Below are 22,533 nucleotides of genomic sequence, written 5' to 3' on the forward strand. Positions count from 1 at the left end.
ATCGGCTGAGGCAAGAAAGAGTCCCCAACGGGGTACTTAGCTTTTTTAGAAGTCTTCGGTAGCTGAATTCACTGGATCTGACCGACCGGCACTTGCGAACAGCTTCTGCTTCGGGCACTGCGCGGCAAGAAAGACTGAGGAAAATGGCGTCGGCTGATGCTTTTATACCCAAGATGCTCTGAAGTCGGGGAAAGTGCGACATCAGCCGAGGCCAGACCCAGACTTTGGAATCCGGCCGACCGAAGGGCTGCCTGAGGCAGGACAACCCATATGTTATGACTGCAGATGCATCCTTGAAGGACATCAGTTGTGATACGCTGAAGTTGCATCTGCCTCACGCTCTTCATTTTCTTTATCTTAATAACTTTAAATCAGCTTTAGCAACAGGTGTGAAGAAGGACCAGTTAGAGACTGTAAGATAATGGTAACATCCCAAGGAGGGCCTGGGGGACTAAGTGGGGTCTGAAGAAGGAATGCCCTTCCCAGCAGAAAGCTTTGTATAACCTCACTGAAGGAATGGGAGTATGACACTCTCTTAAATGGAAAGAAGAGATGGCTTCCACTTTGAACCCTGAAAAAGTGGAATAACTAACCCAGTCTTGAAACAAATGATTAAGAAAGTCCAAATAGCTGGAAGGGGGCTGAAAAAGGTATCTATATTTTTGTCTGTAGCCCAAATAGAATTTTTTTTTTATTTGCTTCTGTAAATATTCCTAGTGGAGGATTTCTGTGAGGAAGCCAAGATGTAGTTAACAAAATGGAAAATCCTGGGACTGTTAAACCATCACTGGAATTGGAGAAACCATGCAGTTAATTTGAGGGCCTGAATGTTCAAGTGAGGCGCCTACGAGGTGAGCAAGAGTAAATCTGCTTCGACCATAGTGCCCAGAGAGTGAACTAGAGGAGTCCAGAGGAAGGGAAAACACACTTGTTGAGGAGCTAGGAGGATGACAGTGATCTTCAACAGTTGATGCCTTCTGAAGGAACTTTAGAATTAATGGTACTGGAGAAAGGTGTAAAGGAGACCTAGGTGCCAAGGGTGTGTTATAGTATCCCTGGGTGACTTTCCCTTGTGAGGGATTATAGCAAAGAACTTGCCGCACTTGGGGTTGAGAGAAGATGCAAAGAGATAGAAACAAGGTCAGCTTAATGGCTAAAACCCACTTTGTTACTACAAGACTGAGAGACCATTTGTAAGGAGCAGGCTGTACCTGCTCAACATGTCAGTTAGTATGCTGGATTCTCCAGGAAATGCATTGCTATTACAAAGCAGTGGGAAGACATCATCCACTGTTACACTCTCATGGCCTCTCGATACTAAGGATAGAGAAAGATCTAGTTCCTCCCGTTTGCTGATGGGCCAAAGAGCCATGTTGTCTGTCTGTATAGAAATCAAACCCAAGGGAAGAGAGTCCTGAAAGACCTGCAACACTACAAGGACCGCTTTCATCACCAATACACTGATGTGAAGACTGGCTTCTGTTTGGGACCATATGCCTTAAGACTGTCTTTTCCAGATGATGCCCTCCACCTACTTACCTCAGCTGGGAGGCATCCGAGGTCATTGTGGCCTGTGGAGGCCAAAGAATGAAATGCCTATGCTGGTTAAGATAAGGGATACCTATCCTTCACTGTATGTGATCGCGGCATATGTTTGTATGTGATCGCTGCATATGTTTGTAAGGATGACTGGAAGGACAATGGTCGTTTCCTGATTGATCATTTGATCACCAAGGTCCACTGAAGGACTTTCATGTAGAACATGGCTAATGGTATTCGATATAATGGAGGCAGACATGGAGCCCAGAAGGTGTAGAATTAATCTGGCATGTGGCTTTTGATAAGACAAAACTTGATGAGCTTGTTGGTGGAGAGGGGAGATCCTTGTTTGAGGAAGTTTCTGCCATCAAAGATCTTGTATCCAGGAGTGCTCCAATGAATTCTAGAGACTGGACTGGTTGTAGCTTGGACTTTTGTAAGTTGAGTGCGATTCCTAAGTCGTCACACAGGCAGAGAAAGGACTCCCTGGCTTGAAAGAGTAGATTCCTGGATGGAACAGTGATAAGTCAGGCATTCAAATAACTAAACACACTGAACCCCTGCAGTTGCAGACAAGCTGCTACTACTGCCATGCATCTGTGTGGCAAGTTCAAAGGGCAAAGCTCTGAAATGGAAGTGACTTGCCCCCAGTCAGAAGTAAAGATCCTCTGTGGAGAGCCTGTTCATCTTTGTGGTAGTACACATCCATTCATTTCTCCTCAACAATTGGAGAATGGACTGAACCATAACCATTTATAATTTGGTATGTCTTACAAACTTGATTAAATAGCTTATGTCCAAAATTGGCTTGGGTCGCTGTTCTTCTTTGTCACTAAAAATAATCCTGAGTAAATCCCAGATCCTCTCAGGTCTAGTGAGGCCTTTTAGATGACTAAGTTTGTTAGAAAATTCTTTTATCTCTGAAATGGCTTCTTTCCTCTGTGAGGGTGGAACATTCGGTAGTTTTCCTGGACAAGAGAGGGGAAAGAAAGGGAACCAGGAAGCCTCTGGATACAATTCTCAACACCCACTTGTCTTGAGTGATGGAAGTCCAGGTTAGCATGTGTAGAAATAAGCACCCCCCCCCCCCCAAAACTGCTTCCAAGAGTGCGACAGTCGAGCAACCTTTCAGGAGTGCTGCAAAGGCTTCGCGAAAGGACCTCTGAAGCCCTGATTTTGTGAACCACTTCTGCCTCTTGGGCGATATCCATTACAAGAGTTTCCCTCTCTGTAACAGGGAAATTGTTCTCCAGAAGTGTTGGAATTTCAAAACCATATTCTCTTCTCTGCTTCTGGTTTCTGGAGAAGGTCCTTTGAGGGGTATAGCATTTGATCCCTATGGCAGATGTGGATTTACCATTCTTTTCACTCCTGGAAACAGTTTCATCTACTTTAGGACTAAATAGTCGATCCATCATAGGGGGGTAATTGGCTAAGGATGTTTTAAAATGCTCTGCACTGTCATCCACATCCAGGACAGTCATGTGATGGAAATGCCTGTGCTGGCCACTCTAGATACTCTCCCCCCCCCCCCCCCGGGCAATAGAAATGAGACACACAAAAGCAGTAGATTAAAAATTGTATGGCAGCCAGCTGAGAATCAACTCTGATTCACAGTCAAGGCTGCCTGGAAAGAACTGGAGAATTCTATTATTAAATCCCTCTGAAAATTAGTGAAGTATGCCAAATATATACCCATTTCCTGTATCAGTGCAAGGCACATTGCTGTCTACTCAGTAGATGGACAGAAGAGCTTTTTTTCTGCAAGCTCCTTTTTAGTGGCTGCCTCCATAACCATTGAATCTACTGTTGGGCCGTTCTCTAGTGCAATCAGTCTTTTGGGGCAACTAAAAACTTAGCAGGCTTCATGAGAATGGTTTCAATTGTGTGAGGTTCATTTAATACCCAGGATGAGATGAGGTCAATCATCTCATTAGCCAGTGGCACCACCCAAGAAATAAATGGGCCTGACCCAAGAAATAAATGGGCCTGAGCCAAATGCCTTGAGAAAAACAATTTCTCAGGAAGAGAAGTCTAGGAAGACCAGCCTCTTTTCTGTCGAAGAAGTTTGAGAACCTCTCTAAATGGGACATCCTCAAGGGGGGATGTGGGGGAACCTTCTCCTTCATCAAAATCACAGTCAGTAGTTGGGGATTCCTCTGTTAATCCAGGTGTCTCTTATGCTTCCTGGGAACCTCTTCTGCAGGTCACTCAGGGTAGGACTCAAACATATCACATCTCTCTAGGGACACTGGGTTAAAGGTTTTTCAGAAACTGGCTATCTCGACGAGACCAGGAGGGCAGGTCAAGGAACTTGGGAAATCCTATGATGGAGGGCTGGAACTGGCTCCAACAGGGAAGATGTTACTTCAGGCTGGGAGAGTACTCCCTTGGAAAGCCTTAAATGCGGAATGCCAAACGGCTCCAAGGAGCTTCACCTTTGGAGCAATTCCTGGAGGCAGCGCAACCATGGAAGTCATCCAGCTATGGTCCAGGCAACTCTCCAGAGTCAACCTATCTAAAGTCGAAGCCCCTATGGGAAGGAAAGGATTAGAGGACCTAGGACCCGATTCCAGCATGTTGGACTAGACGCTGACATTTCAGCTCCTAGATGCAGTATGTCCAAGAGAAAGCGAGTGTGTGTGTGTGTGTGTGTGTGTGTGTGTGTGTGTGTGTGTGTGTACGTGGACTGCAAGGGAGAACACTAGTATGGTCATGTTTAATGGTCATGAGCATCCAAGCACCTGTTGGTTTTAAGAATTCTGAAACCTGATAAACAGAAGTGATCTTTTTAAAAATGCTGAAGCATCATCTTACTCATAACATTTCACATGGCAAGATTTCAAAGTAGATGCAGTCATCTGACATATACTAGTCTACACAAAGGAACTATGAATTTATAAAACACCAGCAAATTTGACTAAAAAAAGAAACACTTAAAATCCAAAAAAGTTTTCAGCGAGTTACAAAAAGTGACTGAATTTGGGCACAGCTCTGAAAGAAAGGGACTATTTATACAGAGTGCACAAGATAAAAAGGGACAAAAACTGAGACAATATCACAGAAAACATCTGGGCACTAATACCATTCTTCAGCAGGACAAAAACAGGAGGGATTCTGACCAGTATAGATCTATAAGGAAAATTAAACTTAATGAAAAAACGTGTTAAAGCTATGAAGGAAAATGTGCAGCAGATTTATTTGCCCTTTTAAAAATAAAGTGACAGTGGAAGTTTGCACTTGTGTACCTGTAGAAGGTATACAATTGTGTACCCCCATAATGTCTTCTGGGAAGTGCCAAAACAATGCATAAGGTCACAAATCTAGGCTACACACCCCCTTGTCCTTGTATTTGTACAGTAAATGCTGTGCTTGCATTCCTGATGTTAAGTCAAATTCATTCTGTATGGTTGCAGGGCATTTATACCCGTGGCAGTGACTCAACATTTCGCACATTCACCTTTAATCTTTTTCTTTCAGCTGCTCCTACTGGGGGTCACCACAGCGGATCACCTGTTTCCATTTCTTCCTATCCTCGTTATCTTGATCTGTCACACCAACCACCTGCCTGTCCTCTCTCACCACATCCATAAACCTTATCTTAGGCCTTCATCTTTTCCTCTTACCTGGCAGCTCCATCCTTAGAATCTTTCTCCCAATATACCCAGCATTCCCCCTCAACACATATCAAAACCAATTCACTCTCTCCTCTCTGGCTTTGTCTCCAAAACTGGCCAACCTGAGCTGACCCTCAAATACTCACTTCTAATCCAGTTCATCCTCATCACACCCAATGCAAACCTTAACATACCTAACTCTGCCACCTCCAGCTTTGACTCCTGTCTTTTTGTCAGTTGTCAGTGCCACCTCCTTCAACCCATATAACACAGCTGGTTTCACTACCATCTTGTAGACCTTCCTTTTCATTCTTGCTGGTACCAGTCTCATCAGAAATCACTCTTGACACTCTTCTCTACCCACTCCACCCTGCCTGCACTCTCCATCTCTCTTCCACATTCACCATTACTCTGAAGTATAGACCGCAAGTATTTAAACTCGTCCACCTTCGCCAACTCTACTCCCTGGATCCTCAACATTCCTCTGTCCTCCATCTCATTCACACACTTATATTCTGTCTTAGTCCTGCTGACTTTCATTCCTCTCTAAAGCATAAATCCACCTCTCCGGTGTTTAATCAACCTGTTCCCTATTCTCACTACAGATCACAATGTCATCCGCAAACACCATAGTCCATGGGGACTCCTGTCTGATCTCGTCTGTCAGTCTGTCCATCACCACTGCAAATAAGAAAGGGCTAAGAGATTATCTTTGATGTAATCCCACCTCCATCTTGAACGCATCCGTCTCTCCTACCACAGACCTCACCATTGTCATACTGTTCTCGTATATATCTTGTACCAATCTTGCACATGTCTCTGCCACTCCCAACTTCCTCATACAATACCACAACTCCTCTCTAGGCCCTGTCATATGCTTTTTCTAAGTCCACAAAGAAACAATGCAACTCCTTCTAACCTTCTCTCTACTTCTCCATCCAAACCCTCAGAGCAAACATTGCATCTTTAAGTACTCTTTCCCGGCATGAAACAGTACTGCTGCTCACTAATCACTACCTCCCTTTTTAACCTAGATTCCACTACGCTTTCCCATAACTTCAAGCTGTGGCTGATTAATTTTATCCCTCTGTAGTTATTACAGCTTTGCACATCACCCTTATTCTTAAAAATTGGTACCAGTACACTTTTCCACCCCTTAGCCATCCTTTCACTTTCCAAGATTTCGTTAAACAATCTGGTTAAAAACTTCACTGCCATCTCTCCTAAACACCTCCATGCATCGATACTTATGTCATCTGGACCAACAGCTCTCCATTCTTCATCCTCTTCACAGCTGTCCTTACTTCCTCCTTGCTAATCCATTGCACTTCCTGATTCACTATCCCCACATCATCCAACCTTCTCTGGTTGTCATTCTTTTCATTCATCACCCGTCAAAGTACTCTTTCCATCTGCTCAACATACTCTCCTCTCACTGTATGTTTCCTTTGTTATCCTTAAGCAACCTAACCTGCTGCATATCTTTCCCACATCGGTCCCTCTGTCTAGCCAACTGGTACAGGTCCTTTTCTCATTCCTTAGTGTCCAACCTTTCATATAACACACCATAAGCCTTACCTTAGCCTTCGCCACCTCTCTCTTCACCATACACCTCATCTCCTTGTACTCCCGTCTACTTTCATCTCTCTGACAATCCCACTTCACCAACCTCTTTCTATGTATAATCTCCTGTACTTCCTCATTCCACCACCAGGTCCTCCTTGTCCTCCTTTCTCTGTCAGATGTCACACCAGGCACCTTTCTAAGCTGTCTGAAGATGAAAAAAATTGTGGGTTCTACTGCAACACCAGGAGCCTGAATTTGTTTTTTTAATGCTGACGATGCAATGCACTGCAATGTAGGACCGGGTAAGGTTTTCCTGAATGTGGCATCCTTTCTACCTTAACTGGTGGTAGCACAGATAAATGTAAAGGACTCCACAGTACTTTATGAAAAGAGAAGAGTGGGGGAATTTTTCTGGTGTCCTGGTCAAATTTCACCTTTTTAGTATGAATGCCAATATTAATCCATTCGACAAAATATAAACATATACTTAACCCAAATAATTCACGTACACCAAGAGGAAGTATACAAAAACACTGACAAAAGGTCAGGAATGGATATTGGATTGTGACAACATGAGGCAGAGTTTTCACCACAGAGGCAAAATGCTCATTTCTTTGTCTTCCCCGTTCATGAATTTTAAGGACAGTACATCAACAAGCAGCTGAAGACTGGACAGTACATGCTTTGGGGATATACATTTGGATTTGCCTCTGTAATCAACCACATGAACCCACCCACTTTCTCTATCACTTTCCTCTCTTCCCTACTACCATAACTCAACGGCTCTGTATTGTACAATTACCCTCCGAATATATCTGAATGTGTTATGTAAATTAATTCAAATGTTTAACTACCAATCATTAGCGGACCGGAGTTCCGCTGTGGCGACCCCTAACTGGGAAAAGCCGAAAGACACAAACAATTCAAATGTTTTACTGTATATTTCTTTGCTATTTTTTTCAAGAATGTTATAATGCCTCTTACTATATTGTACTGTGGGGCTTTATCTACATTTTTCTTAACTGTTTTATTGTACATTTTTCACTGTATTCATCTTCAATGTTGTAAATTTTCTTGCTTACTTGTGCTGTAGAGCTTTTCTCCCCAGGCCTCCACCGAAAAAGGGCTTTTGCTCAGATGGACTATCCAGGTTATGAAATGTCAAATAAAATAAATAAATAGAACATCACTATCTATAAACAATGATGCAGTTATCAGATGCAAGTTACTGTGATCTCCAGTGTGAAATGTGGTTCATTTTTTGTGTGTGAAATGACTGGGATGAGTATCAGTACCTCCAAGACAAACATTCAGTGGTTCCGTTTTAGACTACTCTCTATAAATGGGGAGTGTGCAGCCACCACAAAATGGACGTTTACATATCTTGGAGCATTGCTCATGAATGAAGAAAAGGGGATAAGGACAATGACCAGATGATAGTTGCAGCAGCAGCAACAGTACTGCATGAACTGTGCTGGATTGTGATGGTGAAAAAAGATGAGCCACAGGAAGAAGCTCTCAGTTTAACCAATCTATGCTACTGTCCCTACACACTGGCCTCAATATTTAAGTAGTGATCAAAAGAATGAAATCAGAAATAAGAGGCAAAAAAGGCTACTTTACAGGGAAGGGGGGCTCATTCCCCATGAAACATGGAATAGCCTGGCAATCTGAGTGGATCTCTGAAAAGGACCACAGTTCCCCTAGGTTCAAAAAAGTCAAATGAAGTAAGCACCTGGTGAGAATACCTCCTTCCCATGTCTCCTGACTGTCCCTGATTTGCAAAACATTCTTGAGTTTGCCTAAATGTCTACCCTCTCCCTTGTAAGACTGTTCTTTTTGCTGGTAAAAGCAGTGAAGTTTACAGTCAATAATGCAACATTAGAGTTGCCAACTTCTTACTGCTCTGACAATAGAAGGTGATGCAAAAAGTACAGTTTTGTACCTACCATAAATGTAGATGTTAGAGTGTAAACACTGCTGCAGTCATTCTACTTGGGTTACCCTGCCATCAGGCGGTTCCCCAGTCGGTCTGAGTTCCAAAGTCTTGGTCCGGCGTCAGTTGCTGTCGCCTCTTCCCTGACGTCAGTGTGACAGGGGTATACAAGATGCAGCAGACACCATTTTCTTCAGTTTTTTTTGCCCCAGATGTCAGGTGCCCACAAATAGGTAGGCAATTCAAATTGCTAATAAAACATACATAAGAAAACCAAATAACTCTCAGTTACCAGCAAATACTTCCCATAGGTAGTAAAGGGTAGAAGGCATAGGTACGTACCAGTAAGTAAGAGGGGAAGGAGGGAGGGTAACCTGGACTGCAGCAGTGTTTACACTCTAACATCTACATTTATGGTAGGTACAAAACTGTACTATGTTCATCATGTTACATTGCTGCAGTCATTACACTTGGGTGGAATCCCAAAGCTGAGGTAGGGGGGCTGGTTCTATAAGGCATTAGGGGTGGCTATAAGGCCCTGCAGTACAGCAGTGGCGAAGCCAGCTCTGGATTTGGAGTATAAAGGCAAATGGTAATGCTTGGTGAAGGTATGCACAGAACTCCATGTTGCTGCTTCCAAAATATCCTTGGTAGGTACTCCTCTGAGGTAGGCAGTTGAAGTGGCTGTTGCCCTGGTGGAGTGAGATCTAATGCAGTTAGGTAAAGGTTTCCCATGGTGAGAATAGTAGAAACGTATGCACTGGCCTATCCATTTTGAAATGGTCTGTTTTGAGATGGCTTTGCCCTGTGCTCCTGCAGCATATGCTACCAATAATTGCTCAGATTTTCTGAAAGCTTTGGTTTTGTCCAAGTAGAAGCGTAGCTGCCTGTGAATGTCCAAAGAATGTAGTAGTTTCTCCCCCTTGTTCTGTGGTTTTGAATAGAAAGTTGGCAAATGAATAGTTTGGTTTAGAGCCACACTTGATACCACCTTTGGCATAAACGTAGGGTTACTTCTTAAAGACACGCTGTCCTGGTGGAAAATGAGGAAAGGTTCCACTGACATTATTGCCTGTAATTCTGAAACTCTTCATGCTGATGTTATTGCCAGTAGCAGAGCAGTTTTCCAAGATATGTATTTTAATTCTGTTGTGTTAGCTGGCTCAAAAGGAGGTCAAGTAAATTTTTCCAAAACAAAGTTGAAGTCCCAAGTTGGGGTAGGTGCTCTACGGGGCGGTCTTATGTTTTTAGCCCCTCTGAGGTACTGTTTGAGCAAAGGATTAGAAAAAATTGGTGGATCCGTGTTGTAATGAGCAGAAATGGCTGAGGCGTGGATCTTGATTGATGAGAAGGAGAGGCCCTTGTCCAGCATCTCAGTTAAATATTGAAGTATCTGAGGAATGTTTGGGACAAGAGGGTCAAGGCTGTCCGCCTGGTCCCAGGCACAGAATCTTTTCCATTTATACGAGTAAGCTTTCCTGGTGCTAGGCCTTCTGGCCTCCAGAATGACATCCATAACAGCTTTGGAGAGAGGCATTGCTTGCTTGACTAAGGTATTTTCCATGCAGCTAGGTTTAAGGTCTTTAGCTGGCTGTGAAGTATCTGTTTGCTGTGTTGAGTCAGCAAATGTGGGATTTGAGGCAAAATCCAGGGTGGTTCTTGTGCCAAGTTCTTTAAAATTGGGTACCAGTGTTGGCGTGGCCAGTCTGGTGCAATCAGGACCATCTTTGGCTCTTCTTGCCTGGCTTTTATGAGTACCTTTGGAAGAACAGGTAAAGGAGGGAAAGCGTATAATTGTAGGTTTTTCCAGCTGAATGAGAGGGCATCCACTTTCAATGCTTGTGGATGATAACTCCTTGTGCAGAATTTCTGTAGCTGGCAGTCCTTTGGGGATGCAAACAGATCTATGTCCGGGCTCCACCATTTTTGTGTTATCATTCTGAATACTTGTGGATTTAATTCCCATTCATGGGGATCCATGATGTTTCTGCTTAGGTCGTCTGCCAGTGTGTTTCTTTCCTGGCAGGAATTGTGCTTGCAGATGAACTTGGTAGTCTAAAGCTGTGTTCCACAAGGTCATGGCTAGTCTGCAGAGGGGGTAGGAATGCGTGCCCCCTTGCTTGTTTATGTGCCACATAACTGTGGTGTTGTCTGTCTTTAGTAGTAGTTGTCCTGGATGCAGCAGGTCCTTGAAAGCTATAAGTGCATTTTGCACAGCTTGCACTCTTTTTGATTGATGTGAAGATGCCTTTGCTCTGTGGGCCACTTGCCCTGAATACATTTTCCTGCCATGTGTGCTCCCCAGGCGTAATCCGATGCATCTGCTGTCAGTGTTTGCCTGGCTGTGGGTTGAGTAAAAGGCTGTCCCTTGTTGAGGTGACAAGCTTGAGCCCACCAGCGAAACTCCTGTTGAAAGCAAGGAATTACTGGTATAACTGTTTCCAAACTTTGACAGTGTTGAGACCATACATTCTTTAGATACCATTGTAGTTTCCTCATATGCAGTCTGGCATATGAAATTAGTAGTATGCAAGATGCCATGTAGCCCAAGGTCTGCAGAATTTTTCTTGCAGGTAGTTGGGTCTTTGTTGCCATCAATTGAAAGTATTGAGTCAGTTGTCCTTGCTTGTCTGGCGTGAGATAAGCCATCTGGGCCGTTGTGTTCAAGCTGGCACCCAGGAATATTATCTGTTGTGAGGGCACTAGTTTTGATTTTATTTTGTTTACTGTGTACCCCAGGCAATAACTTTTTTACGAAAGCCAGATACTTTAGAAGAATGTCCTTGCTCTCTGCTTGAATCAGGCAGTCGTCCAGGTATGGATAAATCTGAATTCCTTTTTGTCTGTAAAATGCAATTACTGGTGTCAGGCACTTTGTGAAGACCCTGGGCGCAGTAATTAAGCCAAAGGGCAGTGCAGAGAATTGATAGTGCATTGAACCAGCTAGAAATCTGAGGTATCTTCTGCAGTTTTGTCTGATAGGGACATGCAGGCATGCCTCCTTGAGGTCCAAAGTCACGAGCCAAGCTTTCTTGCCCAGCATGGGAAGAAGCTGCTGTAGTGTCAACATTTTGAATTTCGGAACATCCAGGTAAGTGTTTAAAGAAGAAAGATCCAAAATGGGTCGCCAGGCTTTGTCCTTTCTGGGAACCAGAAAGAGTCTTGAATAAAATCCTTGTCCTTGCTCCTGTGGTGGTACCTTTTGAATAGCTCTCATGTTCATGAGTGCTGTAATTTGTTTTTGAGCCTCTGCCCATTGACTTGGTGGCAGATTTGGTATATTTTTTGATCTTGGCAAAGTGTGAAATTGGAACCTGTAACCTTGAGATACAATGTTGAGAACCCATTTGTCTTTGGTGATGCAAAGCCAATTGTGATAGAAAACTGCCAGTTTTCCTCCTAAGGGGGCTGCCAAGAGAGAACTGTTTGGCAGCTGTAGCGGGAAGTCATTGAGGCTGCTTTTTATAAGGTTGTGGCCTGTCTTCCCCTTCCTTCTGGCCTGGTGTTCCCCATTGTCGAGGCCTGTAAGGACCTTGTGCTTGACCTCTTTGAGGTCTGTCTGTGATTGGAAAGGACCAATTCTTTGTTGGCCAATTTCTGCTAAAACGAGGAGACTGAACCTGTAAGAAATCCTTCACCATTTGCATGGATTTTGCCTTATCCTCCATCTTTTTTAATACCTTCTCTGCCTTAACTCCAAACAACACATCCTGCTGCAAAGGTGCGTCCAATAATTTTGCCTTAACATGATCTGGTAATGCATGTTCCTTTAACCAAGCATGTCTTCTAATGACAGAGCCTGTAACTGCTGTTCTACAGGAGGCCTCTAAGGAATCAAACCCACATTGCAAAGTATGTTTTCCCACTTGTTCAGCTGCAAGCAATAAATCCTGCATTTCTTTAAAATTAGGAGGATCTGAATCTGGAAGCATCTTTTGTTTCAACTGAGACATCAAAAATTGCGGATATTTTAGCATGTGAAACTGGCAATTTAAGGCTCTCATTGCTAAAGTTGCAGACGTATATACTTTCTTTCCCCATCTGTCTAATGCTCTGGAATCTCTGTCAGAGGGAACTGGGTTTTTTGCTGATGATGCCTTAATCCCTTTGGGTCCCTGAGAAATAGTTCCAGGTTCAGCAACAGGGCTTTTATACAGAAATTTGTGAGAGTCAGGAACTCTGTAATATCTATCAGGTTTAACTAGGGCTGGAGGTAAGGAGTCAGGGTTTAAGCTGGATTCAGTGTACACATCATCCACAATATCTAACACTGGCGGAATAGCAAGGGGTCTGTGTTGAGGCAACAAAAGGAAGTCTCGGAGCCTTTTCTTGGATTCTGAGTAATCCTGGCCTTCCCAATGGAAATGCTCCCTCAGGGTATGTAAGGTCTCCCCAAAGGAGTAGTCCTCAGGTGGAGAGGCTGATGGAATAGATTCCTCAGCATCCGAATCCTCATAAAGGGGTAAGGAATATCCTATGTCTGAGGATGAATCTGAGGAAATGGACACCTGGTCAGAAGATTCATAACCTGCATCCTGTCTGAGCCTTTTATCAAGCGGGGGATGGGACCCCCTGATCAGGGTGATTAGGTCTTCGGCCATTTTGAGCATTTGTTTCTTAGGCATGGAAGCCTGTCCTGGAAAATGCTGTATTTGTTTCTTTGTTTTTAATGGGGCCTTAGACTTAGCAGAGGGTTTTAATGGTTAACTGGGTAGGTCTGAAGACACCCTCTGAAGCTGTGGATTGCTCAGCTACTTCGGTTCTCTCAGTAGGGTTAGTTTCGGTAGGCTGAGAACAAAGAGCGTCCATAGGCCCAGCCAGCTCCACGTGGGAGTCGGAAGCGGTCTGTGGTTATGTGGATGAGGTAGTCAGGGGCTGCGTAGGCGCCTCGCTGAAAACCGGAGAACCGGCGACCGGCCTAGAAGAGGCTTCGTCGTCAGTTTTGGGCCTCGGATGCCTGTCCATGTCTTTGCGCTTTTTGTGTAATCCGGTTGTCGGAAGTTCCGACGGCATGGTGTAATTGAATTTTCTACCAAAATAATGTCGGGCAAAATCAAACCGACGTTTAATAGTGCATTTGTTAAACCTAGCACAAAACCAACAACCAGGGACATAGTGGTCTGGGCCTAGGCATGGAATACAATAGGAGTAGAAATCCTTATGAGGTATTTGCTTCCCACAAGAAATACAGTTATTAACTTTTACTGACATCGGTCTGAGGCAAGAAAAAGTTTCCCCAACGGGGTACTTAGCTTTGTAGAAGACTTCGGTTCTGGATTCGGAATGAAAATCTCAGGAGTCTGCCGACCGGCACTTGCGAACTGCTTCTGCTTTGGGCATCGCGTGGCAAGAAAGACTGAAGAAAATGGCGTCGGCTGCATCTTGTATACCCCTGCCACACTGACGTCAGTGAGGAGGCAACAGCAACTGAAGCTGACCAAGACTTTGGAACTCAGGTCGACTGGGGAACCGCCTGACGGCAGGATAACCCAAGTATAATGACTGCAGCAGTGTAACACAATGAACATCCAGTTGTTTTATAGAGTACTCTCTAAAATATATTCCTGATTTCTGGCCATTGAATTCATCGCCCTATCATTTTTGGTTTTGTCCAGAATTCTTCAGCAAAGAAACTGAAAGATATGCTTCTTCTGCACTTCCCATGGCAGAAGCGCGAGACACTGCCCACGGGGAGGAAGCCCCAGTACAGACACAGGATATGTTGGAGAGATTAAATTCTCAAGCATACTTGGAATCCCTGGGGATGTAACAGGATTTGCTAGCCATCTGCTGTGGAAATCAAGTCTGGTCTACCCTACTTAACTTAGTACCACTGTGGATTTCACAATGAAAACATTTTATAAAAAAATCAATAGCCAAATGATTATAAAAATCTCCATTAGTTCATGTCTATGCCAAAATACTTATTCTCATACATAAAACTTTTACCAAACAAACTCTGATGTACAGGAAATTGAAAAAGTACATTATCATGATAAAATATGCCCATAATTTTATTTATTTTCATTTTGCTGGCCAAATTAGCACCACAGAGTGAGTGTCCATGTTTAGGAGATCCAGTTTAAAATAAAAGGAACAACTTAGCACCCCCAAGTCCTGACTATGGCTCAGGTAACTAGAGTTTGATTAGTGGCTTGGGCCACTGAGAAGATGCCAGGGAGGAAAGGCATGCTTAACTGGGGGAGGGGGGCATGCCAATGCATAATAGGACCACAGAAGCTTCAAATCAAAGGCTGCAGTAGAGCAAAAAAAAACAAAAAAAAAAAAAAACAAATAAAAGGAACAAGTTAAACATGAAAAAGGACAAAGCAGGCGTAATGACTGTGGAATAAACAAGAGAAACAAATGTGAATAATCTCTCTCTGAATATTAATATATACTTGTACATATACTACACTCACTAAGACAAAGTTTGAAATATTAGTGGCACAGAAAAACTTATGCTACAGAGTGATATGGGTAAATACAAAGTTTCACATTACATAATTAATAACGTGCAAACTCAACCAGCAAGGAAGAATGTTTTGTAAACTACTTAGTTTAACAACCACCACCTTGTCTAAAATAGCACAAGTTTTACAACAGTGATGTGTTTAGTACTTATCTATAGCTAGATTTATGGAAATGTGACAGACACAAACACTGTTGCTGAAAAAGTATGCTGTAAGATAAATGTAAGTGGTACAATGCAGATAACAGATGGCTCTGTTTTATGAAGGAAGCTTCATTGGTATGGCTAATTTTGGCCTTATTTTCACTAAATATGAGTTTTGATTCTTTAAAGCAGAGAAGATGATCAATAAACTGTTAACAAAACTAATAAATAAAAAAACAAACCAAACATTCATATAAATATCCCATTACAAAACTAACAATTCGACCAGCAAGTCTGAAATGGGGGGGGGACAACATTTACAAATAATAAACATACTTATTGTGACCATTAAACTGCCTTAGGGGTGCTTTGCCAGATGTATCAAACATGCGAACACCACCATCTTCACAGCCAGCAACAATCAGTTTCCCATCACTCCGATATGTGCCACAGTATGCAGTGTCTTTGAAGCGGGAAAATGTCTTTACTGGCTCCTGAGAATATCGACTGTAAATATGAATCTAAGAAAGAAAGAAATGCATAAAAACAAAACAGGAAAGCACTTACCAAATGTGTTTTAGTTATTTTACACAAAGAGAGGACGCAAAATGTTTGTTGCACTTATTAGCTATAACCAACAAAAAATAAAATTACCAACCTGCTATAATACAGTAACATTATTTACAGAATGAAATACAAATCAGTGTTCTTGTTAAAAAACGAGATGGTCCCTAACTTGCTTAAATGTTTCTGACATTGCTTTTTGAACATGGGTAAGAAAAATCCACAGGGTTCTGCTGCCTCTAAAGCTTTTCTTTGCTTTTTATTACTGCAAAGCTTACCTCTAAAGATGGTACTTTTTTATCTACCCAGAGTATTACTAACAGATGAATAGAACTGATATGTTGTTGTGTCTTTTGGCTTTTCCCGGTTAGGGGTCGCCACAGCGGAACTCCGGTCCGCTAATGATTGGTAGTTGATTTTTACGTGCCAAGTTACCAGCCCTGACACACAACCTTCAACGAAGGTACGCCCATTCACGCATGTCTCCACGCAGAAGACGCTCTAGCTGAGAATCGAACCAGACAGCGTCTTACTGTGAGGCGACAATGCTACCGCGGCACTACCACCACGGGATAGAGTTGATATGAATGTACAATTTTTACTTCTTTAGCTTGTTGTTGTTGTTGTTGTTTCTTTCAGCTTTTCCCGATTAGGGGTCGCCACAGCGGAACTCCGGTCCACAAATGATTGGCAGTAGATTTTTACGTGCCGAGTTAATGGCTCTGACGCACAACCTTCAACGAAGTTACGCCCATTCACGCATGTCTCTATACAGAAGACACTCTAGCTGAGAATCGAACAGTACAATTTTTACTTCTTTAGCTATTGATTTAAAAATTATGCTCATCAAGGTTGAGCTGCAGGACAATGCCCGTAGCTCAGTAACTCTTGGCTAAAGTAACAATCCCAGATACAAGATTTTTCCAAGAATGCTGTGCCCAAGTGGCAGAAGCAGCTATATGAAAAAGGAGACTGTGTTACAGTAAGGTTCCATGGCAGAACAGGATCTTTAACTGAAGTCGCAACAAGAATGTTCCTTTGAGAAAGGCTTTGCAGATTTTAAGGGACGCTAGTGTAGATGACATTGAATCAGAATGACACTTAGGAATGGAAATAAACTGAATCTTAAAGGTAATTTACCCAGAATCAAAAAGGTCTGCTGAACAAAAGATTAAGGAGCTGAAAGGGGGTCTTGATCCTTTATGATTTGTCCAAACAGAACACCTTTTCCACTTACTCTTGAATACTTACATGCTTCTCAGAAACTTTCCAAGCATAAAGATTTAAACCATTTTAGGGGGCAAGGATAACATTTTTTTAAACACTGGAACTGCAAAAACCAAATGGTTAGTCTGAGAAACTTGGTGTTTGGCTGGGACTTGCTGGAAGGATGGGACAGCAATCTGGATTGGGATCTAGTCATGATGGTGGTTGCAGGAAATAAGACCATAGATAAGGGAACCATATTTGTCCAGGCCAAAAAAGGGCAAGGAGGATTACTTTTGCCTTGAACAGTGTAGCTTTCTGTAAGAACTTTATCAACTGAAGAGGTGTAAGACTTCCAAAATGGCTGCACATTGAGTAACAGCTCAAGTCTAGCTCTCCCAGAATGGAAACTGGAACTCAGCAGAGAAGGTCAGTAGACTTGTGTTTATGGGTAAATTTCAGTAACTGGCTTGTAAGTGCACTGCCTAGATGCCAACAGAGGACCTGGAAAAAAACAGCTACAAAATGTGAGGAAGAAACACTCACTGGGGAAAGTTCTGCAGCTGTTCAGCAAAAGGTGCTAAAACCTAAGGGACATCGTATGTCTCTCGTGTAGAAATGAGTTATGAAGTTATCTACTCTATCTTCCTGCTATACTTGCTGTTAAACACCTCTACAATATGTATATATTAATGTAGCCTGTGAATGTTGGCAAATACACTCTTTGGTTAACTCACTATCTTATATGTACTATACTTCTATAAGAAGTATAACAATTGTATACTCTATATATTGTTTACTGAACCTTTTGGTTAATATGTCTTTCTCTTGTTAATGATTTTACTGCTCTGGAGCTTTTCTCCCCGGGCCTCCACTGAAAATGGACATATATCTAGTTGGACTCTCCTGGTTAACAAATGTAAAATAAAAATATAGAAAATAAAGACATTTTTTTACTTACTAGAACTATTTTTGTGGAGCATGGTTTTCTTGGCATGTTAAAGTAAAGTTTTCTCGGTTATTTTTAAGTGTAATTCGGGTTGTGAACAGGTGCTGCTGTTTTTTTTCTCTCTCTCTCTCTTTCTTTTTGCTCAGTTTTAAGAAATATAGGCAATGCAATGAAAAAAGCCTGTTTAAAAGAACATGACAAACGAAAACTTAATGTGCTTTTTCTTGCATGGGGAAACGACTGGATTAAGGGCCTTACATTGATTTAGTAAGATGTTTCAACACTAAACAAGTAAATGAAAAAACATTTAATATTACTAGGCTTTTTCTTCTAGCAAATACATGTATGTTTAATAGCAATTCTGCAGCTAATCTTCAGGTTTCCATGGAAACAATCTGAGAAAGAAACTAGCTGCAGGTTGGTGGAGAGTGATTGGCTAAAGAACAAAAAAAAAACTGAACAGAAATTGGCTAAGACATAATGTTCTCTGAAAACAGGGTTTTCCCAGCTGAGAGAGCTATAAAGAAAAACAAAATCAATTCTCACCTAGTAGAAACATAGGCTGCATCATGCATCTCAGCATATCTAACCTTTCTTTTAGGTTAACTCAAGTCTGTGAGTATGGCTACCAATTTGGGATTTGTGTTCATATTAGGAGGGTAAATCTTCTGTATTTGAGCATGTACATAGTTTTGTGTGTTAGTATTAAGTTAATAGCTTTTAGAGGGTGTATTGAAGGTTTTTTTTTTTTTTGTGTGTTGTTTTTGCGGGCTTTCAGTAAAACAATATGTGACATAGCCTCAAAAGGATATGACAAGAAACAACCGTAGAAAAGTTCAAACTGTAGAACAGTGTATGCATGCAGGACAAACACTGGAACTAGACATTTACCATAAAAGACGTTATACATAAAAGGTGAGAATAACTTTTTAATGCAATGATCCCTTCTGTAATGTCTTTAAATGTCAACAGTATAACAGATAAATACAAAAAAGAACGAGAAGTGAACTACATTAAAAATGTAGAGTGCAAACAGCTATGTTACAGAAGACACACTTAGAAAGAACTGAACATGTGAATTTGATAAAAAAAAAAAAAGGTTTTCAGGATGGTTATTCAGCGGAATACCTGGGACAAAGGAAAAGAGGAGTTCTTGTATTAATTGCAGGTGGAGTTCCAATAGTGATAGAAGAGGATAAAGTGATAACAATGGCAGATTTGTACTGCTAAGGGGTTACTGGCAGGGGGGGGGGGTTACACTGGCATTATTTATCTTCTACCTAAAATTACTATAATGGAGCTTAAGAAAATTCTAGGAAAAATAATTAGTTTTCAGCAAGGAATATTACTTACAGGTGGGGATTGGAATGTGATTTGCAACAGTGCAGATGTGTCTGGGGGGACAGAAGGGAAAGTATAACAAAGAAGGGTAGATTTTTGAAGAAATTTATGAAAATATTTTGCAATGAAGATGTGAATTCAGTTATAGGGGTTTGGAGTGAATTTACATATTCCTCAAGATAAAAACTGGGCTAGGCTCAACAGAAGTTACACTTCACAGGAACAAGTGCATTTAATTGAAGGTCTTGATATGCACCCAATAACTATTTCAGATCATACGCCAATAATAACTAAAATAAAAGCAAAGGCTAATGAAATAAAATTGAGACATTGGCACTTTCCCACCTATCTGCTGAAAAGGGAGGAATTTAGGGAATGCATAGTGGAGATTATTCAGGAGCCATGAGAGAGGATAGAAATGTCTTCTGAAAGTATAGCTAGGAAGTGGGATAAAATTAAGCAGGAGTTTAAAAATAGGGTGGAAATAAAGGGAGCTATGGTTAAGAAGTAAGAATTATTTAGAGGGACTGACAAATGTTAGGGGAATCTCACAGAACAATAACTGGATCAACTGCAGAATGCTAAACAGAAAACAAGAATTTACCCTCAATAATATGCAAGAGTTTAGAAAGACTGCTGTTGATCAACTTTTTTTTTTTGTTGTTTTTACACAAAAACAGTAGAACACAAAAACTTTTAACACAACTCAGGCAACAGGAAACAGAAAGGGCCATCACCAAGATTAGGGAGCCTATAGCAAAGGAAGGTAATGAGATCCTGTAGAGGTATTTGAAATATTTCGGAAATTCTATAAAAATCTGTATAAAGTAAAGAAATATAGAAATCAAGAAAAGATGCAAATGAAATTTTATGGAAGAATTGAATATGCCAAGGTTAGAGGTAGATGAGGTTCAATTACTAATTGTTAGGATAGGAGATGAGATAACAATTGTGATGTAAACCAATGTACTGGAAAATCCGCAGGAAAATATGGTATTCCTGTGGAAGTTTGGAAGCTGGAAGGGGAAAAATGACAAAGATCTGGAAGGTTTTAATAATGTACTAAGAAGAGAAGTACCAACATCCTGGAAGAAAGCAGTGGCAGCTACAATACCTAAAGAGGGTAAAGATCCATCACACCCAACCAAATACAGGCCCATTTCAATATTAAACCATGATTATAAAGTGTTCATGTCTATAATGGCTAAAAGAATGACAAAACTAATGTCAAAATTGATAGATATGGATCAATGTGATTTTCTGGAGGGAAGGCAAACATTTGACAACATTAACAGAACACTGATAATCCAGAGGGAAACTAAATGTAAGAAAATACTATTGTTGTTGGTGGGTCTTGATGCAGAAACAGCATTTGACTGAGTAAACTGGGACTTTATGAGCAGGGCAATGGAAGTATTTGCATTTTCTGAAATAATTTTAAGGATGATTACGAAGATATATGAGGGATCGGTGGCAAAAATTAAAGTGGGTGGGGTCTTTTCTGATAACTTCTGTTTGAGCAGAGGAACCAGGCAGGGGTGTCCTTTTTCCCTTTATTTGCATTATATTTAGAACCACTAGCAAATAAAATAAGGGACTCAGAAATTCAAGGATGCAATTGGTATGGCAGTCAAGAAAAGCTGGCTCTATTTGCACATGATATTTTATACCAGACAAAACCAGAGAGAGACATTACAGTGTTGTGGAACATGTTGAGATAGTTGGGATACAAAATTAATGAAGCTAAAACAAAGGCAATAGTGGTAAATTCTGTACCCACACACAAACTGATGGAGTAATATCTGCATTTATGGGGACATGATAAAATGAAGTATTTAGGAGCATGGATTAAAAATGATTCTGGTGTGGCAGTTAAGGATATGTGGGAAGAGACTAAAAAGATGATACAAAAACTGAGAAAAACAGAAGCTTGGTTATATGGATATAGCTAGTAAGATACAAAAAGTCAAAATGTTTTTAGTCCCTTTAGTCTTATACATAGGTCAGGCATTTTTTTATCAACCAGAGAAGTTGAGGATGGCAATTACTAAACAGCTGAAAGACTAACTGGGAGGGGAAGATGACAAGAGTGAAGTGGGATAAGCTGATGATTCTTACACTAGAACAGGGGTATTGAGATTACCCAATTTGAAGGGGTATTTCAGAGCTATGCAGTCAAGGCTCTTATACATAGCATAAGCAGAGAAGTATAATTCAAAGTGCAAATGGATGATGTTGAAACACAGGGGAAGCTCAACAAACAAGGACAGGCTGGGACTTTGGATGCAGGTCGTTAGGGAAAATAATCATACAGGCCATTATATCTATAAAGTAGCAGGAAGTATTCTAAGAACTAAGCCAACACGAGAATGGAGAAAGGAAATTCTGCCAATAGGGATGACTGCAATTAGGGATATAGACAAACAACAGGGGGATGGAATTTACTGGAGAAAGCTGGCAATGTAGCCAAGGTGGTGGGATCAAATAAGTAGAGAGAAAGATAACAGAATGGGAGGAGGTCAAGAATTTATTTGGATTGCATGTTAGAGACTGCCACCCCTATCAAGGATTGATAGAGTATAAGCAAAGATAAAGAAATGGGGGGGTCCTAAATGAAAGATGAGCACTGGTAGAGTTCTCAGTCGAATCTAGAACAGAAGCTGCCACTAAAAAGGAATAATTAGTAGGAGCATATAAAATATTGCAAAGTAACTATAAGAATCAATCAGAAGAGGTTAGAAATGATTGGGAAGAGAGACTGGATAAGCAATTCACAACGAAGCACTGGGAGGATATATGTATGTCTTCTAAATATGCAACAAAATCTAGAAGATTTACGATTTCTACTTGGAAATGTTTACATAGATATATTTATACCCAAAGTAGACTCCAGAGAATTTTTCCTCAGGCAGAGATCAAATGTTGGAGGTGTAATGGGGAAGAAAGAGGTATCTGGGAACTAATTTTCCAGACATGTGGTGGGTTGGGGGACTTTAAGGATTCCCTGTGGGATGCACTGTCGGAGATGCTGGGTGGACAGATTAGTGTGAAGAGGGAGATGATTTTTCTTAGCTATGACACAGAAACAGAATTGCCTAGACATGGTAAAGCCTTGCTGTGTCTAATTATGGTGGCTGCCAAAAAAGCAATTACTAGAAAATGGAAATCAAAATTTAAACCAACTACATTGGAAGTGGTG

At 41.4% G+C, this 22,533-nt stretch overlaps 1 protein-coding gene across 1 annotated transcript in view; it reads right to left on the bottom strand.

The window, feature by feature from the left end:
• The window catches only part of UTP15 (UTP15 small subunit processome component), a 1,055,146-nt gene that overhangs the window by 830,236 nt on the left and 202,377 nt on the right, over positions 1–22,533 (bottom strand). The window contains exon 4 of the mRNA XM_044063945.1: positions 15,611–15,795. Coding sequence (XP_043919880.1) covers positions 15,611–15,795 — 185 coding nt within the window. The remainder of the gene's footprint in view (positions 1–15,610; positions 15,796–22,533) is intronic.

The sequence above is a fragment of the Protopterus annectens genome, chromosome 2.part2 (genome assembly GCF_019279795.1).
Source record: "Protopterus annectens isolate FY-2018-M chromosome 2.part2, PAN1.0, whole genome shotgun sequence".
Classification (NCBI taxonomy): domain Eukaryota; kingdom Metazoa; phylum Chordata; order Ceratodontiformes; family Protopteridae; genus Protopterus; species Protopterus annectens.